This window comes from Strigops habroptila, chromosome 5 (assembly GCF_004027225.2).
Source record: "Strigops habroptila isolate Jane chromosome 5, bStrHab1.2.pri, whole genome shotgun sequence".
Classification (NCBI taxonomy): domain Eukaryota; kingdom Metazoa; phylum Chordata; class Aves; order Psittaciformes; family Psittacidae; genus Strigops; species Strigops habroptila.
The window spans coordinates 63,856,351-63,881,640 of record NC_044281.2 but is presented as its reverse complement, the minus strand read 5'-3'; the positions used below and the strand labels follow the sequence as shown (position 1 = coordinate 63,881,640).

Genomic DNA, 25,290 nt, shown 5'->3' with positions numbered 1-25,290 from the left:
GTGTTCAGCTGAGCAACAGAGGCAACAGAAGAATGGAAACAGTTCTAGGCTGTTTGAAAGCAGTGCTGGATAAAGATGGCAGTGAAATGATGGTCATGCACCGATTTTCCCCGATGGTCATGCAGCACCTAAGACAATAAGCATCTATTTCTTTCCCACTCCTCATTTGTTCTGCTATCACTTCAGCTTTTCTCTCCCAGAGAGAGGCGACTCCTTTTATTCTCACACCTTGCGCTTTTCATCTCCTTAGCCACCACAGCTATAACAAGGCTTTTTTTACTATCTCAGATTGCTAGACTTTTAAGGAGAATACCAGCCTCTGTGGAGTGGCAGAGCAGGATCAGGAATTTTGAAAATAAATATGTTCATAGATACACCTTATCATATCTAACGAAATTGTCAATAAACCTCTTTTACTAACAACTTGCCAATTCCAGTTTCTTATGTTATGTGGAAAGGATGGAAGGAACTCTGATCCTTGGATACTTCTATATTTGTTGTGGCACATACTTTTATTCTTTTAATGCTTATATTGCTGTTCCGTAGTTCCATGTAGTTGCAGGAGTGGTTTCAGGAGATTTTCCTTTATTCATATTTCACCTCAAAAATGGCCATAGAACAAAATGGATATTTCCTGTATGAATAGTTATGAGGCTAGAATAATTTTCCTTTATCTGTATGGACTCTGCAAACATTACCACGATGGCCACTTGCCCCAGTGGTCTCAAGCCTGCTGGGAGTGGACCAGTATGGCCCAGCAGTAGAAATTAGGCAGGTCTGAGTAGATTGTTACGTCTTCAGCATAGTGACCTTTATGAGGCTCTTCTTTTTGTGGAGTACAAGCATAATGCAACCATGTTCCCTAACTGGTGTCCTAGCTACCTAGGTACCTACTAAGGTTTTGAATAGGCTTTGATATTTGTATTTATATTGTGGGTTGCATACTTTCTCCTTGCAATATTAGCACTGATTAGACCAGAATTATTTAATATACACTCAGAAGTGTTGGGGTTTTTTTTCAATATTTACAGGCCAGAAAGCAATATGAAAGAAAATTTCAGGAGAAGACCTGTTCCTACAAGATTTGCTAGCAGGCCTTTGAAGAGAAATATAAGCATTCATGTTCAGCTTTTGGCAGGGAATTAGGAGAGGAAATGATTTTCAAAGAGCTGGTTAAGAACATGGAGTGTTTTAAAATATTGACTCTGCACGAGGTGGGATTTCTTTTTTTGATGCTTCTTTATTTCCTTTCATATACTTTAAGATCTTTCATCTTCCCTCTACTAAAAATAGGTTTTGTCTTTTTAAAATTCTTGCATCTTTTGAAGCTCAACATGAATTCCATGAGCGAACTGTTTAAATATGTACTTGCTTTTGAGTAACTCGTGGTATTCTAACTCATTAACTCACTCTAAACAAAGCCACCTTCATTCCGTAATGTAAAGCAATGCTTCATTGACAAAAAGAACTCAGTAAAACAATATTGAGTAAAAGGACAACGTATAAATGGCATAATACCATAAACAGCGAACTAGTGGATAAAGTCATCATTGCAGGTTATGGCAGCAGGTGTTTGAAGTGCCTGTTTGAGATGGGGAAAGAAGGTGACAAGGGTGTTTAGGCTGATTTTTTTAAACACAAACATGCATACTCTGTCGTAAGTTCACATGTTTCAGGGCAAGTTACTCACCCTATAAACAGGTGTAGAATTCAGTGGAAATGCTTAAAGGTTGAAATGTTACTGTCTGAGGAGTGGCTCCAGCTTCGAAAATGTGGTCATGAGCAAATGAACTTTAAAGTGGTCAGTCTAGGAGCCTGTATATAAATAAGTGCCTTTCTGTAAATTATTGACTACGTTTGGTTTTTGAGGTCTCAGCTCCTTCCAGTGCTCTTTCTGCATAACCTCCCTATCCCCACAAAAAACCCAAACAGCAATGCACAGGATACAATCCCTAGCATTTTGGTGTTTTCTGCAAACTCTTTGCTCTCCCCACTCCCTTCTGCTTCACGAATTAGACTTGGCTGTGAAAGTGACTTAAGAATGGAAGATATTTGCAAGCAGCTGAATATAGCTGTTCTTCATGGATCAAATATGCCCTTTTGGATTCATCTACGTACATAGCTAGTGTACGTAGTTATCAGAAATATTTGGCTATTTTAAGTATGTTAAGGAGGGCCTTTAAAGGAAGGTATGCTTTATTGAGAGACAGACTTGTTTTTGTCCAAGTTTCCAGCCAGGAGTCTCCAAGGGAACACACAGCAGCAAAAACAGAAGGAACTCCTCTGTGCACTCATATGGCTTTGAAAATATTCATGCCATGAAGGTGTAAAGAGTTGTTTCTTGAGAGTGAGCAAAACACTGAGAATTATGAACAGGGTATAACAGTGTGTTCTCCACAGCACCCCTGGGACAAGACCCAGATTCTGGCAGCTGGGGTGCAACGCCGGCCCTCAGCCACCCCATCCCATGCTATTGCCTTGGCTGGAGCGCTGTTGGCTCCCAGTACAGGCACATCTAGGGGTGAAGGCAGAGCCCCCTCTGTCCCACAATGGCTCCCACACCTCCAAAGAGGTCCTTCCAATGGAGTCCACACACAAAGAAACACAAGTGCAAAATCAGAAAACAGTAGTGAGAACATGTGCTGCTTGGGCGAGACATTCTCCTCAGTTCTGTCAGGTCTGCAAAAATGTACCTGGTGCTCATCATCTAGGTAAATGACACGAGCTTGCCTGGGGATTTCCAGCACCTAGGCTGAGTGGAATGGTATTCTTGAGCAATGAGTGAGGTAGCTCTGGGTTGGCACTAAATGTCATTAGGAATCTTTTGTGTGACAAAGGTAAAGTAAGAAGTGTTACAAGAAAGGGCTCAGGAGGGACAGAGGGAGCTCCATGCCTGTCTCTTCTGCTCACACTGCTGACACCTTGTCTGGGAATGTTCCAGGCAGTGCTGCTCTCTTACCCAAGCCTCAGTCACCCATAGAAGAGCAGCTTGTAACCCCAAAGCTTAGCACCAGCACCTCTGTTGACTTGTCCAAAGGCAACACAACTTCTGAAACCAGCAATCATTTCCATGGTACTTTTTGGCTGGTGCTGAAGTTTGTGAAATGGATTGTCATGGTTTAACCCCAGCCAGCAACTAAACACCATGCAGCCACTTGCTCAGTCACACCACCACCTCCCCAAAGGGATGGGAGTAGCATCAGAAAAAGGTAAAACCCATTGGTAAAACCTGTAAGAATAGTTTAATAATTTAAATGAAGTAAAATATACTACTACTACTAATAAAAGGAAATAGAGACAAGAATAAAACCCGAGAAAGACAAGTGATGCACAATACAATTGCTCACTATCTGCTGACCAATACCCAGCCCGACCCCAAGCAGTGATTGGCCCTCTCCAGCCAACTCCCCCCAGTTTCTATACTGAGTGTGACATTTTATGGTATGGAATATCCCTTTGGCTAGTTTGGGTCAGCTGTCCTGGCTCTGCTCCCTCCTGGCTTCTTGTGTCCATGGCATAGCATGAGAAAATGAAAAGTTCTTGATTTAGAGTAATCGCTACTTAGCAACAACTAAAACATCGGTGTGTTATCAACATTATTCTCATACTAAATCCAAAACACAGGAGTGCACCAGCTACTAGAAAGAAAATTAACTCTATCCCAGCTGAAACCAGGACATGTATGCAAGCCAGGATTTCTTCACCTCTGAGGGTGGATGAAGTCTCTGTTGCAATTCATGAGCTTTGCATAGCTGTTCAAATTGTTTTGCCCCACAATCCACAAGTAATTCTTTTTATCCTTCCGCTAATTTTGTAGCAATGTATACAGCAATATCTCCTCAACCCCATATGTATCAACTGTAATCAGAAAAAGATACATGCATGGAAAGCTGAAATAAGAACAGTTCATTTCTCTTGCACTTGTTGCTAAATGAAAGTCTTGGCAGTGTGAACTCCAACCTTCTGGCAGAAGCACTGGAACCAGCACGAGCCCTGAGCAGGAGTTACACTCTGTGCACCAGTCAGTCCTGGTGAGCGTGTGCCATTAAGCACAGGTGAGCAGAGCATGGACTAATGAATGAGGCTGGGATTGGGTCAGGCAATTTGCTCCAGCCAGCATTGTGCTGGCACCAGCAGGAGCCATTCAGATATTTTTAAGGATGGATCAGAGGGTCTGTGGGCAGAGTGGCTTGGGTTTTTCTTTATGCTAAGAATTAAACTAACAGGTTTGCTCTGAGACAGGAGGAGGCTGCTGGGGGGGTTAGAGATGGCATTGCAACACCTCCATACTCTGTTCAAACTGGGATTTTGCATACCTATAACTGGGTAGGGCTGGGGTTGAGGTGGCTGCAGCCCAGAGTGGGCAGTGAGCTGAGGTCAGGATTGGGCTCAGAGAGGTGTCTGGCAGCTGGGACCACCAGCTTTCTTCCTGTGAACACCTTTCTCCTTGCCTGCTTTCTACTGAAAAATTCTCTTCAAATGTGAATTCCATTACTAATTATCTCAGTCCTGGCTTGTTGAATTTTTTCATGCATAACAAACAACTTCCCACTAACTTTTGCTAGGTCAATGGCTTGGATAATCATATGTCCTGGGTTCGGAGAGACAGGGCACATCAGGCTGACTAAGAAGGGGGGGAAGTGAGCTAGTGGCTGCGTGGTTCTGAGTTACTGGCTGGGCTTAAACCACGATCATACTCTGTCTTTCCAAATTGTAAAGCACTTAAGGTTTTGGGTTTTTTCTTTACTTTTACCTTTATACATAGTAGGAATTTCTTTTGAAACAGTGAAGGCATAGCTAACTCATAGATATGGTCCTTTTTCTTTAAAAAGTGAAGATACAGTTACCAATGCAAATTGCTGGCCTGCTCTGGGCATCAACATTAATTTTCCCACATAGAATCATATAATGGTTTGGGTTGGAAAGAACCTTAAGATCATCTAGTTCCAATCCCCTGCCATGGGCAGGGACAAAAAATAGTCCACCATAAAGTAATAAAAAATGAAATAAAAATAATTACAAAATTAAGATTATTACCTTGCATTTAGGACTCAGAATATTGTTTATATAAGGAAAATGGAACATGTTAAAAGTGTTTTAACCTTAGCTATAGAAATGCACTTTAAATAGCAAAGCTGCTTATCAAATACAGTCTGTGTTTTCAATAAAAACTTTCCCTTATAAAGACAAAATTTGTCTACTGACCCCAAAGTCATACTTTTCAAAACCAAATGAAGAGTCTACAAATTCTACTTTTCTTATGTCAACAATATTTCATTATCTTGCTATGTGAAGGAAGTTTACTTCTAAAATGTTAGTGTCAACACAGTCTCACACACTGCACAGAAATAGGACAAATGAAACCACTGAAATTAGATGTGTTCAGAGAAAACCTCACAAGGCTCACCTAACAACAGATGGGAGGTCCCAGTCTTCAAGGGTTTTGGCATGTATACAGAAAGATACATTACCATTTTTCACAGTGTGAATTCTGACCTGGCATGTTCAGCACCCTAGAGGTTGTTCCAGATTGTACAAGTGAACCATGTCACTGTGTCATGTCCTTGTCACAGCTCATGTCCTAGTGCGGAGGGGCCAATGGGATGATCAGTGGAGGGAGCCAGCCTCCCCTTCCCCACTGCAGGACTGCCTAGTTCAGCAGATCTCCCACATGATGCCTTCTCCATGCGTGATGACTTTCCCACATACGATGCCTTCCCTGGGCTGTTTGGGCCACCAGCGCCAGGGAGGGGGAGCAGCATCACGGGCAGGTCAGCCCTCAAATGGCTTCTGTGACCACTGCTCTATAATTTTCATGTGGAACTGCAGGGAATTACAGCCTTGGAGTTTGTTTATTTATTAGAAATTAAAAGCAAAGCCAGAGCTAGATAATTGCTTATGGCAAACCCACTTCTCTATGTGGTACACCAGCTGTCAGCTCCTAGTGGGTGAAATCGTAAATACAGGGTGTATATGCATACAGGGTGTGCACACGCAACCCTCTACTCACAATGGCTATTTTTTACCTTAGATGACAACTCGCCTCAGAGGGAATTTGGGGCAGAATTATTTTGCAGAATCACAGAATTTCAGTCACTAATCTATCTGCTTTATTTTATTATTTCTTTTTTTTTTTTAAATCTTTGGCCATGGCTACCTGTGGGGCATTGGACACAGAAAAGGAGTGTAGCAAGATAAGGGGCTACTCAACACACCAGTAATCAGTCCCTGATATGGCAACAAGAAGTAACAGTTGTGGGTTCTAGTGCCATTTGAGATGTCCTTGGCCATCCTGCCTGCCTCTGGGATTCATTCTAGGTTTTGTGCGTATTCATTTTGGCTGAACTAGTTTCTTGCTGGATCATATCTGGAGGGTGTGAAGTGTTTTACCTTTATCTGTTAAAGATTGCTTTATTTACAAAAATATTAGTAAATAATGAAGATTGGATTTGCAGGTATCCTTCACTTGGTTTATGCAAAGCAGCGGCCAGATTTTTTTTATGACTGAGGCACTTCTTTGAACAGGAGGTGAGTGTCCGATATCCTCACATGGCTCCAGGAGCAGCAACTGTAATGGAAATGCCAACCAACCTTTCAACAATATCTTTATTAATTTATAGCACCATTATAATTTAAGTTACGGCTTTTCATAGCTACTGCAAGCATGGCGAGTATTACTATGAACATACAGGGTCTGATATCATCCTTGGACTTCAGAATACTTGATAGGTAATTTTGTAGGTTTTTTTATCCAGTTCTTTGATGTTGTGAAGGTTTGAGACTTTGTTTGTTTGTTTTGGTTTGGGGTTTTTTTTGGTGCTTTGGATTCTTCTTGGTGTCTTTGGTGTGTTTGGGGGTTTTTTCCCATTACTGTTAAATTTGGGTTTGGAATTAATTCTAGTGATGAAGCTATTTATGCCCAGACTTTTCTAGTCATGATATGTTTCCTTAGATTGTGCATGCACAGGTCTGTACAACACATAGAGTGAGTGTGTGTGTAACTGAAAAGTGTGTGCTGCAGAGGTTTGCACTGTTGGTGTGCTAATCCTAGAGGGTTTGCTGCCTTTAAAACATCAAATGCACTATGCGTCAGCTACCCAGAATGCACACATGCATTTCTGTCTGGGAAATCACAGTCAGAAATTGTGTAACTGCACCTAATTGGAGACAATCATCCTGATATTTCCCATCAAAGCAATGTGGATTTACCAGAGTGACACAAAATGAAATTACAGGCTCTTGCTATGCAATGCACATTTGTCTTGTTTATTAGTAATAGATAGGAGAGGTCATTTAGGATGAACCTGGTTTGGCTAAATACAATCGTAGCACAAAGAGGTGTGGTATCTCCTGTATGAGCTGAGGAAAAGCTGGTTAGCTGCAATCATGGTGCTATAAGAACGTTCCATTCCCATACACACCCTGGTGTACCATGTCTCTGAGCCCCATCCAGACATCTTCATCTGCACTGAGAGGTGGTGTACATTGTCCCACTGGTCCTCCCACGAAACCACACAGCTATGCTGCAAGAAGCAGAGTATTGCACAATGTGTTCAAACCATCTCAGAATTAAAAAGCTGATGGAAAAGTTATACAGGGTAATTAATTATCATGTATCCAGGTTTGCTATGTTTGCTTTTTTCAATCTGCCTTCTGGTCTTTGAAGGGAAAGGAGCTACTCCTAATATATGTGACAATTTCAGTTCCAAATTCAACCATACGTTGCCATATTTCTACTCAGGACTATTGAACCAAATCTTCATTTAGCGTCTCTTTGTTCGTGAAGTGAGGCCAGCTCCTAACCTAGCCAGTGTCCTGTCCCTTGTCTACTTTTCTGAACTTCAGCCGTCTCTGCAGTCCTGTTAATGTCCTCTACTCTCACTGTTTTCTTGCATGCCTCCAACATCTCCTGTCCCTCTTGTTTGCTTTCTATTTTGGTGTCTTGTCATGTTCTCTTACCTACTTTTGTCCTTTTTCAGCTCTTCAGCCTTTTATAAATTCCTCCCAGTTCTTGACTTTCCCACACCCCCTTTTCTATTCTGCCTTATGACCCTCATATGTATTTTCTTGCCTCACAGCCATTTCTCTTCTGTCCACCACACGTCTTTACATCACATCAAGTGCTCAGGCATATCAATACCCCAAGAGAAATCTCAGTGCTCGTAGTCATGGAATTTCTTCTATTAAATCAGATCACTGATCTGAAGAAGTAACATTTCCGGTCATACCATTGGTCTCTTTCCCCAGACTCTACAGCAGTTGGCATGGCTTTTTTTAGTTTACAGAGGGGGCAAGCAGATGTGGGGGAAATGTACATTTGAGAAATTATCATAATTTTGAACAGAATCACTAACTTACCTTTGGACTTCAGCCCTGCTCCATCAATGAACAGTCCTCAATAATTCCACTGTATTCTAGTAGTAGCAACTTGAAATTACATCTCCATTGGAATTGCATTTATATTAGCTGAAGCTATTCCTTTCCTTTCCATTTCATTCTAGTCTAGTCTAGTCTAGTCCATTCCACCTACTCCATTCCCTGACCTATGTATCCTCCTGAAACTTACTATATTCTTTCCATAGAGGACTATAATGCAAACTGTTGTCCCATGTCTTTTTCTGAATATCAGGTATATATAGTAGATGTGGTTTCTGAGATGTTGCCCATAAAACTATTCCCTGACTGGTTTTTGTACACGTTCATTTGTGAGGAATTCATACAAGGCAGAGTTGATTTATAGACTTGTGAACTCAGAGGTCTGTTAAAGTTTCTCATGACTATTTTGAATAAATCAGATTTTAAACATGATTAGATAGATCAAAGGAAATATAAACCACAGTACAGTAAAACAGAAATTCTACTTGGCTTCAGAGCAACTTGTTCTTAGCAGCTATCCTGTGCACTTATTGAGCCATATACACACCCACTCAGCTTCATAAGAAACTTTTTCAAAGATGTCAGTCTTTTTCCTGAAAGGATAGAACAAAGGTAAAATGCTATTAATAAAAAATCTTTTACCTTAGTAACTACAGCATTAAAAACATTGAGACTGCCAAAAGAAATTATTGTTTTCAGAAATACAACTTATAAATTCTAATTACTGTTACATGAAAGCTCTGCAAAACTTGATTACGAGTTATTGTTAATGATTTTCTACTTGACACTAGCTTTGATTGCATCCCATTCAACTTGTAATTTGCACTGTGCTTGCTGAGATGTACAATCTTTTTTATCAAGAAAGAAAACCCGTTTGAATGGCTCATCTGAATGCCAGTACCATGGGAGTTACAGTCTTACAAAAAAGGTTTAAGACATTGCCTAAGTTATTTTTATTACATTTTTCTTACTGTTTTACTGACTTAGCTGCTTGTTGGACACTCAAATAATTACTTTTTTCAATAAAACTATTGAGTAACAAAACTAAGCGTTTGCATGGTAGCTCCATGAAGCACTTGGTGGCTGTATGGGCGTTTCACACGTGACAGCCACCCAAGAGTGGAAACCACAGAAGCTTCTAGAGTGGGCAGGCACCTGGAGCTGAACTCTGTGTATTTCTCTTCTGTTGTTTACAGCTCTAAGCAAGTAAGAAGAAAGCAGAGAATCTGTCCAGAATAGCATGCAGGATGCTGTTTCAGGGCAGAACCAGGATAGTGGCTGCAATAACATTTCTGTGGCAATATAAATTCTGTATAGTATCATAGAATCACAGAATCATAGAATGATTTGGGTTGGAAAGGACCTTACGATCATCTAGTTGCAACAACCTCACACTAGACCATGCCACCCAAGGCTCTGCCCACCTGTTTTCCTTTGCCTTGTCTGGTAGATTGTATTGCATGACCTGTCATGGTACCTTGCCTAAAAACAGTGTTCACTATTGATGGAGTAATTTATACATGTGGTGCTCTTTTAGGAAAGACAATGCTGTAATTAATGAGTTTGTGGTACTTTTAATTGCAGCTGCAGGGCACAAAGCCAAAATATTTTGCCATTTTGTGTCAGCTTTTCTACAGTTGAAAGTGCTATGTAAGTGGAAAACAAAGACACACAGTAACAGCAACCTTATGAATAATGTCAGGATGGAAAAAGGTAATTTGAATTTATAACTATCTATCTGATAAATAATTAGCAGAAGGACTATGTTTTGCTTTCATTTGGAATTTTGATTTAGAAGGAATCAGCTTGAATGAGCGAATGTTTGTGGCTGTGACTACTAGTTGGAAGTGAAGAAATCACAAAACAAGTTAGCACGAGATTGATAAAAATATTTATAGCATATATGTGATGGTTTAGTATTGGATAAGAGCCAGGAGGAATAATGACACCAGCAGAACCTTTTCCATTTCAAAACCGGTCAGCAGGAATTTGTTTGCTATTTCCTTCTTATGGCACTTCCACATGAGAGATGTTGACAGTACGCAAGATTGTCATATTTTTACACTGTAACCATATGCGAAACACATAACTTGTTTATTTCTGGAGAATTGTAGAATCATAAAACCATAGAATGGTTTGGGTTGGAAGGGATCTTAAAGCTCATCTAGTTCCAACTCCCTGCCATGGGCAGGGACACCTTCCACTAAGACCAGGTTGCTCAAAGCCCCATCCAACCTGGCCTTGAACACTTCCAAGGAAGACACTTAGATTTCCATTTATGCAGCTGATGATTTCTTCTGAGCTTGCAGATGCTTGCACAAGAAACAGATGCTGAGAGGGAACACAAATTTCACAAAACATGTTAGCACGAGATTGATAAAATAAATATAGCATAAATGTGGTAGTTTAGTACTGGATAGGAGCCAGGAGAAGTAATGACAACAGCAGAGCCTTTTCCGTTTCCAAACCAGTCAGCAGGAATTTGTTTGCTATTTCCTTCTTATGGCACTTTCACATGAGAGATGTTGACAGTAAATCAAGGCTTATAACAGGGTTAATAAGCAAGGTTGGGCATCTGGGTGAGTACCAAACCCAGCCTCCCTTACAGGGGAGTTTCAGAGAGGGAAGCAGTGGAAGAAGAATTAGGGCAGGGAGGAACCGTGCAATCATATCATAGTATGTATGATTTTGTTCAGCATGGATTGGTCAAGATGATACTTCTTTTTCCACAGCTCTTCTGAAGGAGGCCAGCTCTGGGGTGGAAAAGTTTGGGGTGAAGGAGAGACTGGGCAGAAGGAAGAGATGAGAGTGGGATGGGGGTTAATGTTAAGATGCTGTTCACAACTTCCTCCTGTGCTGTATGAAGTTCCCTTTAGGTATAGGCTTGGATGAGGAGGAGCTGTGCCAGGAAACGTTACTCTTCTGGGGTTTTTTGTTTGCTTGTTGGGTTTTTCTCCTGTTTCTCTCTCTCTTTGCCCCCTCGCGCCCCCCCCGCTCCCCTCCTGCGCCCAGTCCGAAATGCAGATTCCCTCTTTAGTCTGTGGTCCAAAGACACAGGTTGGAAAATCAGGTTCCTTGTGTTTTGCATAATGCCTCAAAATAAGACTCAATAAAGTCACATGCTGAGTGAACAACTAGAATTAGTGACCTTAAGGTACCTTAATCATTCACCAGGATATAACCTAAGTGCAGTCATTTTACCAGTAGTATGTAAGCTGATACACAGTGGCTGGAAGTCAGATTCCTCCTTTTGGACACACCATGCCAAGCAGATAAGGGAACTGACAGCTCCAAGGAATCCCAGGCAGGCTTGGGACCTAGTTTACGGTTCCTGTAACGTTGTGCACAGCACAAAATGAAGGAGTCCAGCCAAAACAGAACCTGCATTTCTGGCCCAGCACATGGGAGAATCTCCTGAATGGCATGGGAGAAAGTGCTCAGCGTGTGAGCATGCAGCATTTGAAATCAAGTGCAGACAGGCCCTTTCCTGCATGTGGATATGACTCAATATTGAACTAGGAGCCACCCACACTACTGATGTGACTACTGGTGTTTGCTGCCGCGAGTGTTGCACATGAAGCCAGGACATTTCGGAGTACTGACACTGCAGAAATCAAACACTTTTCTCTCCAAATGTAGCTTATTTTCCTGATTCTGCTGTTGTAGGGGTAAAACATTCATATCCATGGTTCAAATAGGGAGCAGTGCTGTTTCTCTACAGAGAAATCGAGGCTTAGAGTCCCTGAGGCTACTCACAGCAGCGTGCACTGGAGGCACAGAGGAATTGCAACTGAAGCCTGACTGAAATCTGTTTTTTCCTTCAAATAAAACTTAAAATGGAGGAATTGTTTGCAACATACTAGTTCACTAAGTTGTGATGGGAGCTGTCAAGTAGCATTGCAGTGTTTCCACTGCACATGTACATGCAAAGCAGGCGGATTTTATCTCGTGCAGGGAAATATTTGGAGGAAATTTTGAAGGAAACAATTTCTGCCAGGATTACTTCACAGTTTTACCTTACACTTGTATTTGTTTTGGATGACTCATCTTGTTTCCTTTCAGTATGTGAATTCATACGAATTTATAGCTTAATGCACCCTAACTCAGTGGATTAATCTCAGTGGATTAGCTGTATCATGTCTTAACTATAATGCAGGCAAAAATTATATAGCAGTGTTCATGTAATGCTGTGTGGACTTACAGTCCAGGCAGCTCAAATGCACAGTTATTAAAGTTTTTCTTTTCTTCTTTTCCTGCAATTACCCTGCATATATCAGAGGTTTTCATATACAGACCCCCAACAGCTCTCTACAGCATCTCTGGTGCTTTCAACAGCCCCTGGGATGCCCCTCACAGCTAGCTGTAAGGAGAGGGGCCAACACAGAAGTGCACACTTGAGGGAATAACCTCTGAGCCCTCTGCAGTCATCTGACACCCCCTGAGGCTGACCATTTCCTCTGCACTGGGATTTTAAAGAAAGCCTGAGACTGCATTTCTTTAAGCTGCTCTAACAGCCTGCTGCCTCTGAAAGAGGTGCTTTTAATCCCCCATCTCCTTCATTTTGTAGCTGGCCTGCCCTTCCATGAACTTATTTGGCTCATTACCCAAGAAGATAGCTACTTGCTGTCTCTTTCCTAATTATTTTTCTTCTGGGCTAACAAGCTCTGTGCGCTGATGGAGCTGGAGGGGTGGGATGGGTGGTGAGGAGCAGAGCAAGGATGTACAAATGGACTCTTTGGCAGGGGCAATCCAGGGAGCAGGTCAGCCCTTGCAGTGGGATCGCACCCATCTTGTGCCATTCGGGGCACAGCTCAGCTGCCTCTGGAGGAGCGTCTACTTCCCTGGCACTGGTGCAGGCTCTTGAGAGACTCCGGGGAGAGCCAGCCATGTATCTTAAGTGATCAGGCAATTTAATACCATAGAAAAGACGAGCAGCTTTTTTCCAGCCTTCATCTCCTGAGCCAGCTGGCTGTGGGGCTGGAGAAGATTCAGGCCAACACAAGGCAGCAGGCAAGAAAAGCAACCAGGTCCAATACTGTTTCCAGGAAGGCTCAACAACCACCTCACTCGTAGATTCCCCCAGTCTTGCTCCCTAAGGGAAACTTACAGTGGACTTTTAAAAGATGAGCCTAAAACCTGAAACACCTAATTCTGCAGACTATCGATTGCAAACTCATTTTATGCATTTCACAGAGCAATTAGATTTGCTCCACACACACTTCAGGGTGCCATGGGTGCTATCACCACATCGCTTCTCCCCTTGCCAGGTGGCCCCAATGCCCCACCAGTGGGAAGCATGGAGGTGATTGAGTAAGGGCTGAAGGATGAAATTTGTCGCAGAGCAGTTGTCCCCACCCAGACTGTCCTGGAGCTTGGCTCAGGGCTAGAGAGGCAGCTGGAGAAATGTGGTCTTTCTGTAGTAAGCAGATTCCTTGATCTAGTGGTAGTAGTGCCTTTTCAACAAACCTTATCTCTGTGTAACTAGTTATGCAGTGTTCAAAGAAGAGCCTCAGATGATGCAGAAAGCAGAGTTTGCTGATGATAGTAGGTCTAATTGCAGAGCAGATGTGTGTTGGAGGTGGGGAGCCAGCTCCAAGCACAGTCTTTTGGGGCAGAGTTGGCAGGGGGGGTACCCTGTTAGCATGGCTGGGTCAGGACCTTTGTTGGTGCAGGTATGCTGTTTAGTCACCAAGTTTATAGGAAAACAGCTTTATTTTTGTTTGTTATTGTGATGAGTACACTAGCTTGAGGGTGGAGCTGTGGCTGGATCCTGGCCTTGCTGCTATCAGCTGTGCAGTGTTAGGCTGTAAACGAGCACAACTTTCTGAAGACATTTTTGCAGGTGCAAAACCTCCCCAAAGGCAGATGTGTACGTGACTCTTCCCCAGCACGTAATTACGGGGCAGAGGGTTAATTTGTGCAGCCAGATGGAGGAAGTCTCTAATCCATGTATCGTGTTTAGAACAGGTTGATAAGAGCTATCAATTTAAATGTTGGTGATGCAACAAATACCTTTTTGTTTATGTCTGATTGTAGGAATGAAAAGTGTGTGCAACCTTTCATAAGCTGTTCTTGTAGACAGAGTTTCATTATCAAACACAGGCAGTCAAATACCGTGTGTCAGTATCTTCCACCTTCTTCCCAATCCATCTCCCAGATTAGGAGTCACTTAAAAAGAGTTTATTAAGAAATAGCACTGGGTTCTTATCTCAATTACCTTCTGATTTTGAACTCCTACACTTTACATTTCCACACTTCATTGCTTTCCTAAATGAACATGGTGATTGAGACTCAGAGCACTGAGCCCCACTGGCTTCTATCTTATAAATATATTTTAGCAAGTCTCAGGGATCTTCTCTCCTTACCACCACCTCACCCCAATAGCATGTGCCTCTTCATCCCAGCAGTGGTGTCAGTGTGGCTTCATGTCCCATGCCTGAGAAAACCAGGACACCCGGGTTCCTTCCCATGGCCAGCCAAAAGAGCTGCATGACACTGATGAGAGTGTGTTGGTGATGGGATCTGCAGGCACAGATGGCTTTTGCCATCTGGAAGCAGTCAGTCTTAGTCCTCTGGTGGGAGAGAGCCAAGCGGTAAGTTGAATAGGAGAGAAATGCCTGATTATAGGTGAATGGTCCTCAAAGGGCAGAAAATATGGTAGGATTAAGCCAGAGGTGAAGGGTTCATGGAAGAGCTGGCATGGAGGGGACTGGTGGGACAGTGTTGCAACTTTTATTATTGCCTTTGCCCTCTGGCGCCCATAATTAAATCACATTGGGAGTTACACAGAATCTGCTGTGCCATCATGGTGCTGAATCTCACCACCTGAGCTGCCACATCATCCCAAAGCTCTTCTAACTCAAGAGGGCTGTCCAGGCAGGGGACATGAGAAAATCCCAGTGTCCTTGCTCCTCCATAGGTGTCCCCAAGTCCAGAGGTGATTTCCCTGCTGGGCTCAGAGTGTGTTTCAATGTAGTGCACTTACCAGGTGCTAGCCCCAGGCATGTGCTTGGTCTCATCTCACCTCTGAAGTGACATTTTGGATGCCCTGGGCCTGCTGCAGCTGGTGCAGGTGCTATGAGGGAACCTGCAGGCTGCAGGTGCTGAATGTGACCTGTGTTGAAAGTGGCCCAGCCCTGAGCTCTTCATGGTGCAGCAAGAGCAGGAGGGAGACAACTGCCCTCAGAAGAGGCTGCTCTGGGGACATGGTGGTCTCCCCTCCTGCCTGCTGCTGTGTCATGGGAGGCACACACCATGGCTGTGATGTTAGGCAGGAACAGCAGCTCTGATGTGTAGTGCCATAACAGGGGGGTGACCTATGCATAAGGCCATGGGAACAGTAACCTTACTGTCCTGGCACTACCCTGTCTCCTGGGCATGGTGCTGCAGGGGCTGGGGACCACCACTGGCTCTGTCACAAGGTGTGGGACCATGTAGCGCAGGCAGCCCCTTGAAGAGGAGGTGACACAGTTGTCACCCTGGAGGCAGGAAGGGCAAGGAAGGCCACTTCTCAGGGCACTTTGGCTGCTGGAGCGGCAGGGAAAGATGCCAGTGCCAGGGGTAGCAGCTCTGTCCCATCCTCATTCCTGCTGGGGGCTCAAAAAAGGCCCGTGGTGCTGAGGGGAGAGAGGATGACAGGCACATCGGGTGGGGTGAGGATGGGTGTTGTGTCCGATGTGGTCTCTTCAGCCTCACTGTCCACGTCCTCTAAGCTCTCACTGACAGAGGGGATGATCTGCACCACCTTCTCCTGGAAGTGCACTTGCTTGCGTGGGGCTGGCAGGGCTGCTGGCTCAGCAGGAGCTACTGGGGCTGGGCTCCTGTCCTTGCTGCCCTTCAGGATGCTCTTCATGTGGCCCAGCAGTGAACGGTGCTGCTCCCTCTGGGCCCCGTGGAAGGTGTAGGTCTGCTCAGTGTCACCAGCAATGGTTGGTGCTGCAACGGTGCCTGAAGGGTCCACATACTGGCCTGTCTCAGGATGCGTCTCTTTGTGCCCTGCGCTCTTCCTTCTCTTGCTCAGCAGGAAGTAGGCCAGGGCGGTGAGCACCAGCATGGACCCTGGGGAGAAAACCATGTTGGCTAAGGGCTGGGGCAAGGCAAAGTGCTTGGTCTAGCTAGCTCAGCACCATCTGCAACTGGACCAGCACCTTGCACATCCCCACCCTCTCTGGCCCTCAACAGACCATGCTTCTCTTCTATCTGCACTACACCCCACCCCCGCATGGGCTCCTCACCAGGGATGGTGACGTGCCAGATGAGGACAGGATGTAGGAAGCAAGCCACTGAGAGAAGTGTGTACCCCAGGAATTTCTGGAAGCTCCCTGGGCATCTAGCTCGCTTCCAGCAGGCCTGTGCCAGCGAGTCAGGCTCGTATCTGGGGAGAGAAACAGAGGTCCTTGTGGGATGGGGCACATGGCACAAGGTAAGAAGAATTGGACCTAACCATCCCCCATCTAGATGTGCAGATCCTCCCTCTGGTTTTCCAGGGAACTGTTGTATTGGTCAGGGAAGGTAAGCAAAGCCTGAGCCTCTCCCATAGGCAGAAGAGGCCAGGGGCTACATCTGCCAGAGGTCAGCATCTCAGGCCATGTCTCCTTGGTGTATTTGCCCATTTGGCTACTGAATGCCTATTAGCTGGACAAATGCGTTGCCTCTAAGATATCAGGGCTTTTGAGTTTATGCTAAAGGACAGCAAAAGTGCTCAGCCTCTGAGAAGTACATAAGGATTTTCTACATTTTAACTTAAACTTCTGCACTGTCTCTGGGAAGGAGCTGCAGCTCACCCTGGGGATCTGGCTCTTCCCTCAATGCCAGTACCTTGCAGGGCTTCACACCATGTGTTAAGCAGATGCCACAGACCAAGGTTTGTTGTGTTGATGCTCAGCAAATTATGGCACAAGCTTGGCGTAAAAAACAGGTTTAATTGGTTGTGGACATGGCCCCACTTACCTCCCCCAGTCTGACTGCACTTGTCATGGCATTAGGGGCAGGACCTTTGGTCTGGCACTTGCAGCTCAGCTAGATCTGGTGCCACGTGTAAGGGGCAAGTTGCCTTGGGAGGTCCCACCAAGGCTGCAGAAGACTGGACAGGGTCTACTCACGTGAAGCACATCTCCAGGAACAAACTGATAAAGAAGAAGCCTTCACAGACAGTAACTGCAACCCCTGAAAAACTGAAAGGTGGAGCTGTCAGGGGGGCAGGGCTGGGCTTAAGTATGCTCTCCAGTTGGCAGAAGGGGCAAAGAGGGCCAGGATTTACTATCCAGTTCACAACAGAGTCTGTGTGCTTGCGTCTGAACACCCTCTGCTCAGATGATTTGTGGAGGAGAGCTCAAAGCCCTTCTGCCCCCAGGGGGTCAACTTGCAGCCAGTGTCATCTCTGGCCTGCCTGAGTCTGCAGTAGCATGGTGATGCAGTAGCATCACTTTGTCTAACAGAAATAGATTACTTTTCTGAAACCTGGAGACCTGAATTCCCCAAAGCCTCGGACACTGCTCCCTGCTGCTGTTGCAAACTAGTCTGATGCTACATATGGTGGAGGGGTTGAATGAGTCACCCCTGCCAGCTCTTACTTGAAGATCAAAAATACTCACAGCAGATAGAAAGCCAGGCTTTTGAACTGTCCTCGCTGCAGAGTTTCTACGCCCACACCGATGAGCACTAGAAAGAGAAGGTAGGACAGATGCTGACTGCAGGGTTGATTCCCGACCCTCTGGTGCCCTACAAGCTCCCAGGATCGATGCCCCGGCTTCCCCAGGGGCTGGCAAGACTGCTCCTCCCATGCTGTGCAGCACATTAGGACTGCCAGCACCAGTGATTCATGCTGATACACCAGCCCAGGGGGGTCAGAGCTGAATGCTGGCCTTGACATACAGCCCAGAAACCCATCTCAGCTGCATCCCTATCACAGCAGTCTTGAGAGGTGCTCTGGGGATACCAGCTCACCTTGGAGAGCTGCGGGAGGTGAGCACCAGTGTTCTGTGACCCTTCCGCCCCCTGCCATGCTGCTCCACCACGGCTGCCACAGGGACTTCCCTCCCAGTGCCCCATCCTCTGCCACCTTGGACCTCTCTGCCATGTCCCCTCACTCCCCTGCCCTCTCTGTTTGCCCAAGCCTGCTGCACTCAACATGCAGCTGCAGGGCAGCAGCAGGACAGGGGAACCATGTCAGCTGCCTTCCCAAAGAGCCGTAGCCATGGCATTAAGATCCTTTGCTAGCCAAACAGAAAAACATATAACTGGAGCAGGCAGATTAAAAACAGGGAATGAACGTCCCCACAGTGCCCCGGGCTAGCACAGCACACTGGGGAGTCAGTTTAAGGAGGATTAAGAGTATTAGCAAGGCTAAAATCTTCACTGGAGTGGCTGTTGGGGGCAAATAGCTTCAGGAATGGAAAATTTCCTTCAACATGCTTCAGTTTCCCACAAGACTATTTCCAATATGGAGTGGAAATGAAGTGCCTCACACTAGCTGCAGCAAGTTGGTCGGTATGCAACTGGCTGGTCACAGCACACAAGTGCCAGCAGCGTGGAGCTGAGCAAAGCCTGGGTTTCATGGCCAAGGCATTGCTCTAGGCAGTCACTGCACTCCTGTGCTCACCTGATGTCTCCACATCTTCCTGCCTTGCACTGGTGCTCAGGAAGTTCACTGCTGGTCCTGCTCAACGCACACTGGCCAAGGCTTGGGGTGCCAGTTGGCTTCCTTTCTCTGAGCTGTGGTTTTCCCCAGCTGGAGAAGGGTACCAGCCTTGCAAACAGCGATGCAGACCAGTGTCCGTGATGCCCGTGAGGCGGATCAGTGCTGAGGGTCTGTGCCTGAGCACGCAGCTCTCCCGCCTGGGCTGAACAAAGCCACTCTGTAGCACCTGCAGATGCTAGCCCCTGTTAGCTGGGTGAAAGCACGGGACTATGTACCACCCTCCTCCACGGAGGCTACCTCTCCAGCCCCAAGCAGAAGGACAGGGAAATCGGTCTCATCAAAGGGCTGTGAAGTTGTGTGAGCTGTGTAATCCTACACGCAAAGTACTGTCCTTTACTATCTCGTGACTGAGAACCCTTCTTTTTACCCTTTCCTACAAATATGGAGTTTGTTCATTCGTTCGTTCATTCATTCCCTATGGATGAACGCAGAATTCAACAGCTTGGCTGTTACGCTCCAGTCTCTGCTCTGGATGGGGAGGTTTCCTCATTTTGCACAGCTTCTGCTTTATCCACAAAGCTGTTTGGATGAAGAATCTGAAAAAAGCCAAGGGACGTGTTTGTTTGGACTAGTTGCTGCCTTGATTTGGATCTTATCCAAACCATGTGGCTGAAGGCACATGATTAGGAATTAAATGGTTGAAAGCATGAGAATTGAGAATTAAGAATTAAGTAAGGTCTCTCTCCTAGATGCAGAAATCACAAGGCCTAAAATCTCTGAGACACAGAGATACCCCAAACGGTGCAACGAATGGCAGGGCTGTTTGATCACTCTCTGCTAACTTGCCATGAGGGTCTGCTGATGGCAGGGCTGTCTGACTTTTCAAATACAAGAAACCCTGTAGCCCCACCATTGCAGACATCCATTACCTCCAAGATCTTGGGGGAAGGGAGGTTTATATTATGTGGGTAACCTTCTGTGTTTACAAGCAGCTTATGGAGCTGGCCAAGCCTTCTCAGACTCAATTAGTGAGGCTGATGCACTCTCCCCTCCCGTGGGATTCTCTTCTGCATGGTTTCCATTTCATGCAAAAACCTCACACACCTCATCAGGCACTAAACACTGCATCAAGCTGTTTTCTTACTCCACTGAGACACATAGAGGAATAAAACACAGGCGCCTCCCATTCTTCACTGGCCTTTTGGAAAAGACAGGTGATACTGGGAATGCATCAGAGCTATGGAAAAGCAGAGATCGGTAGTGCAGATGTCTATGCTCTGTGATGCTCAGCAGTGACACAACTACATTACTCATTTTAAGAAGAACTACAGAAAGAGGTACAGATGATGCAAAATGATGACAAGAAAACAACCAGGAGAGAGAGAGATTATATTCCACTAAAACACTTCCAAATTGTAAGCTACTTTCAATTTTGCTGGTCTAGCTTTAGTTTTCCCATGGCAACAAGCTCATGTTTTCTCCCAGGAAGATCTCTGTGAGTTTCCTTGGAGCTTTAACAGAGAACATGACTAACATGGGGCTCATGTGGGCCCGAGGCAGATGAGGATGGAGATAAGAAGAGATTTGCATTTGCTGGTTAAAGCTGTGTCTCAGCTCCTACCTGTTGCAGCCTCACCATGATATGCACTTATCTACTGTGAGTTTGTATAAACTCTGAGACTCAAATCTCTGCCTCTTATCAGACATTTAAACTACATTCCAGAGCACAGCCTCCAGCGTACCAGCTGACCTTTGGGTGTCACTGAGGACCCACGCTCTCTTCAGCTGACCTGTGTACTCTTTACTTTGCACCTCACTTGAGCAAAGTGTCTCTCATGGCTGCCTGCAGTTGATAAAGGAAATTCGAAGGTAGGAGAGCCTGCCGTGACCCACTCTGCAGTGTCTGACTCTGAGATTCCCAGGGGCCTGACACAGGAACCACAGGTACCACCTCAAGTCACCTCTCACCAGGAACCTCAGGTTCACACCTCCAGCCTTTAGGCAAATCAGGCACTTTGATCTCTGCTTTACTGATGGGGAAACTGAGGCAGACAGCGCTGTCTATCCTGTCCTGTAACAGTGAGTCAGCAGCAGTGCCAGAGTGAAACCGGGCTCTCTGCTTTAGCTGTTTTCCCACGTCCCATCTGGAGATATGACCCATGTGAGAGGATCATCCACCACAGTTGAGTCCTTCTGGGTGAGGTGCTGTGCCTGACACATCCAGCTCAAAACACCTGTGTCTCGCCTGAAACCAAATGCTCGGATGTGTCACCAAACCCAGAGGACACTGGTCCCAAGCAGCCCCGGGCAGCGGGTGAGAGGATGTAACTAGCCAGGTGGGTGAATTTACAATGTTTGAACTGCAGCCATAACCTGAACCGCTTCCTGAGCCTGCTCCCTGACAGGTTGCTAGAGACGTAAGGCAGCACTTTGACAGTAACTGTACTGTGATGGCTGGGACTTCTCCATGCTGCCTGGCACAGGACATCTCACTGTGCACAGCACGAGGTGCTCCTCCTTTTTCACATCCCACAGAGCAGCCTGGCAGTTTTGCACAGCCATGAGTATTTTGCTTTTCAGTCTCATTCACATCTTGCCTGTGCCCATGGCTGGTTTACAAAAACATAATGTAGTTTTCTTTTCCATTAGTGCTTTAGCTTGTCCTCTGCCATACTGAGTGCTGCCTCTTCCATTCTTATGTCTCACTGTGCCCTCCATAGCATTTGGAAAGAGCCTGGCCAGGCACCCAGCACTCTCCCTCCCTGCACCCCAAAGCAAAAGTGATCGAGTTTCCTTCTCCCCTCATAGTATGGGACAGTGGCTGCACCTGACCAAAGGCAGGGAGACAGCTCAGGGGTCCCCACACCCACTCAGTGCCTTTTAGTGCCTAAGAAAGAGAGAGCTTGCTCTTACCTGCTGCAGTGGAGATGCCCAGCAGCCGGCAGGTGTACTCCAGGGCACTCCAAAACGCCTTGTGCCACATGGTGAAGAGATGGAGACCGTGATGCCAACCAGGCAGCAGCTTCTCTTCAGGGCTCCCGCCTCGCGTGTACCCAGCAGCTCCCAGCCACAGGCAAAGCCTCCTGTGCCCAGGACCAAGTGACCTTCCTGAAGGAAAGGGCAGTGTGTGCAGGACTGGCCACCTCCACGGGGCCTCCCAGCAGAGGGTGGTCGGAGGGCGAGCTGCCGCCACAGGGAACCGGCCAGCGCTGCTTCCCGCTGCTCCCGCGCGGGTGCACACACTTGGCCTTTCCTGCTGCTTGCTCTCGTTGCCGGCCCGGCGGTGATTAATGATTGGTAAGGGGTGCGTGTGTGCAGCTTTGAGAGCATTTGCACCAGGGCACACCACGGCCTTTCCTGCTCCCGAGGAGGAGGCTCTGGAAGCCCAAGCTGATTAAATGCATGTGAAGTCATTACTGCTGTGCAGCTCCCGGCAGGTTAACCATTTGTGAGGATGGCGATGTTTGCTCTTGACGAGAGAGCAGCACGTTGCTGGTGAGTCGCAAGGCTCCCAGAGCACACCAGCCCTGCTGCCTCCTGCCGCTGACCCCCTCCATGGCTGCTGCCACTGTGCAGGGTTTGCCAGGTTCTCACTAGTACAGCTTGGGCAGCATCCAGGCTGATGTGTGACCACAGGAACAAAGAGATCAGGTCTATTCACAAGGGTTCTACAGACCCAGGCCGACCATAGCAGGAAAATGTGTATTTCTCTCCTTGGGAGCCCAGTGAGTTGTATTTCTGTGTTGTAGTCACCAGAGCCATTTGAATGGCACCAGGGTTGCACAACTGTTCTGACATGTGGGGTGAGGTGCATAGGTACTCTGACCTCTTCGGATTGGATTTGATAGGCTGCTTAGGGGTCTTCAGCTTGTCTCTGTAGGATGCACTGCCTAGGGAAGGGGCAGCCTTAGACATGCCTAAAAGCCAAAACAGGGCAGCATGGGCCTAATCTAGACATCAGCCCCACATTCCCAACTGCTTAAACATGGTGCATCTCACTGGGGCTCACCATGGATCCCCATGCTGCTGCTCAGGGAAGAGGCAGTGTGGCAGCAGCATCTGGTCATTGCAGTCCTGGCAGGAGGGGCGTGTGAGCAACAGCACAGTCCCGGCGGGCAGCACAGACGTCTGCTGCCCGCGGGGTTCACAGGTCAGCGAGCTCACCTTGTGCTGCAGCCGGCACCAGTGAGCCACTGAGGCCCCTGCCCCTCGCTGCGCCTGCTGTGAAGCAGCAGTGGTGACAGCAAGGGGCTGGGTGAATCACACTCAGCTCACGCACAGGCAGCCCCGTGGGGACGTGGCAACCGGCTGAGCCTGTCTCCAGTGATCCCCTCTCCTCTGCCTGAGACCACAAAGCTGAACCTGGCTGGTACATGTTGTGCTGGTGTGTATAGGGGGTAGAGACAACTTGGTCCAAGGTCATAGCAACAGCTTTTCTTCCAGAGGGTCTTGGTCTGTATTTCAGACTGGGATTTTCCTGGGACAGCCAAATGCCTAAACTCATGAATGGGTCCCTAATTCCTGTAAATAACTGCAGATAGTGGTTTTCTGAACACTTACAAGGTGCTGGGTGGCAGGAATTTTGCAGCAGGCAATGCTGATGGTTTGGGGCAGAGTGCATTTTCCATGTGAACAATGGAACAGCCCACTGGAGAAGGGCTTCCAGAGCATCCTGAGAGGCAGTGCTGAATGGTGCAGATCCAAAATGTATCTTTGCCATGCAGCTTTGCTGTGCAGTGCAGCCTTTGGGTGTTCCCATTTCCTCTTGTTCTCCCACACCACCATGGGTGCTGGAAGGAACTACTGCTTTTCCACAACTGATGACTCAGCGGTGTGTCAAAACTTCCTTTTCAAGAGACACAAAGAGGGAAACAGAGGCACGGCAGTGGGGAAGGTCACACAAAGGCTGGGAAAGAGCCCAGCGTGAGTGATCCCTGTGCCCTCTCATGGAGCATTGCTGCAGGCTCCAGGAGCACCCTCCACTTCCAGAAACCACCAAACCCATGGCTTAAGAGCCCTTAGGTTGTACAAACAGTCTGGATTTCTTTTTTTTCCTCAGCTGTCCTGTATTTTTTTTTTTAATATTGATATATTGAATTTCAGGTGTTTCTTTACAAACATGAAAGCTAGAAAACTACTTAAAAAGCAAATAGATGAAAGAAAGACATAAGAGTCTTTCAGAATCCCATAGAGCTGTGAGTTTAGGCTTGCAGAAAAGCAGCAAACACCACAGTGCAATCCTGAGCGCTGTCAGCACCCACCCTTCAGCAGCACCCAGCACCTCTTAATGCAGCAAGCTGCTGCCTCCTCCTGTGGCAGGGGTCCCTGTTGCCAACATGGGCAGTGCAGCACATCAGGCTGTTACTCTGGAGCTCTCATTAAACTGTACCGAGCTCTGGCCCAGAAACTAAATGACTTTGTCTAAGTGCCCTTGACAGCAATGTTTCCTTTCTGGAAAGCAACAAGCCCCAGGGTTTAAAATAAATGTGAATGTACGGAGAGCTGGAGAGGGGGTGGTCGTGATGGAGGAATGGAATCTATTTGGGAAAGGCAGATTAATAGTTAACGATTTAAACCTCCTGTCTCCCTCCCATGTTCCCTTAGCTATTGCCCAACCTTCATCCTCTTAGTGAGCCTACATCAGCCCTCCTGAGGGTCCTTGTCCCCTGCCTGGGGAGGCCTGTGGTAACTTAAAGTCTTCTCCACTGTTCATTGGTGCATTAATGCTTCTCTCCCGCCAGTGCCCAAGTGGGGAGCGTGGAATGAGTAGAACAGGTATCCTCAGGCTTGCTTTGTACCAACACACCTTTAGCAGCTCCTTCCTTCCAAGTAGGAATTTTTTGGCTAGTAGTCCAAAGCAACCTCATATGAACCTGATTTTTCTTGGTAGAGGTGTACCTTCTTGTTCTGTCTCCATTCAAGTGAGGAGATGATATCCTCAGTGAAACTGTGCCATTTGACTGTGTTTTGGTGAGGTTTTTAGGAATGAGTTTATGCGGTTGGAAGAGGATTGAGAACTTATGAATTCAGAGGAGTTTAACAGCCTGTAACCAACACTGCAAAACCTATGCACCAGCACAGCCTGTTCTGTAAAAGCAGTGGTCCCCACTACACATTAAGCCACTTCTCCTGCACAGAGGCTTGCCATTTGCACTTTGGCTGCCAGCCAGGATTCACATTTACAGGATGCTTCCAGTGATATATGGGTTGGTTTGAGAGCATTTTATATCAGTGTTAGGGTTTCATGGTGATGTTAGTCTTCATCCTCTCTCCTT

At 46.4% G+C, this 25,290-nt stretch overlaps 1 protein-coding gene across 4 annotated transcripts; it reads right to left on the bottom strand.

Moving 5' to 3' along the window:
• Positions 1-14,541: 14,541 nt before the first annotated feature.
• Positions 14,542-22,242, bottom strand: TMEM72 (transmembrane protein 72). Of its 4 annotated transcripts, XM_030488501.1 has the most exons (5): positions 21,929-22,242; positions 17,970-18,036; positions 17,478-17,549; positions 16,611-16,750; positions 14,542-16,434 (listed from the first exon to the last, which is right to left on the bottom strand). In XM_030488501.1, exons 1-5 carry the CDS (start codon positions 21,996-21,998, stop codon positions 15,974-15,976), a joined length of 810 nt encoding a protein of 269 aa, XP_030344361.1. In that variant the 5' UTR covers positions 21,999-22,242; the 3' UTR covers positions 14,542-15,973. The 4 variants fall into 4 exon arrangements, with proteins under 4 accessions (XP_030344361.1, XP_030344363.1, XP_030344364.1 ...); XM_030488503.1 differs by lacking the exon at positions 17,478-17,549; XM_030488504.1 differs by lacking the exon at positions 21,929-22,242 and having other exon boundaries at positions 17,478-17,541; positions 17,970-17,985.
• Between the last annotated feature and the right edge of the window lie 3,048 nt (positions 22,243-25,290).

Coding starts and splice junctions, on each gene's coding strand:
- TMEM72 (XM_030488501.1), bottom strand. CDS start 21,998: ATGTGGCACAAGGCGTTTTGGAGTGCCCTGGAGTACACCTGCCGGCTG. Junction 16,751..17,477: donor TTCCTGGAGATGTGCTTCAC/GTGAGTAGACCC, acceptor TTCTCTCCCCAG/ATACGAGCCTGACTCGCTGG. Junction 16,435..16,610: donor CTGGCACGTCACCATCCCTG/GTGAGGAGCCCA, acceptor TTTTCTCCCCAG/GGTCCATGCTGGTGCTCACC.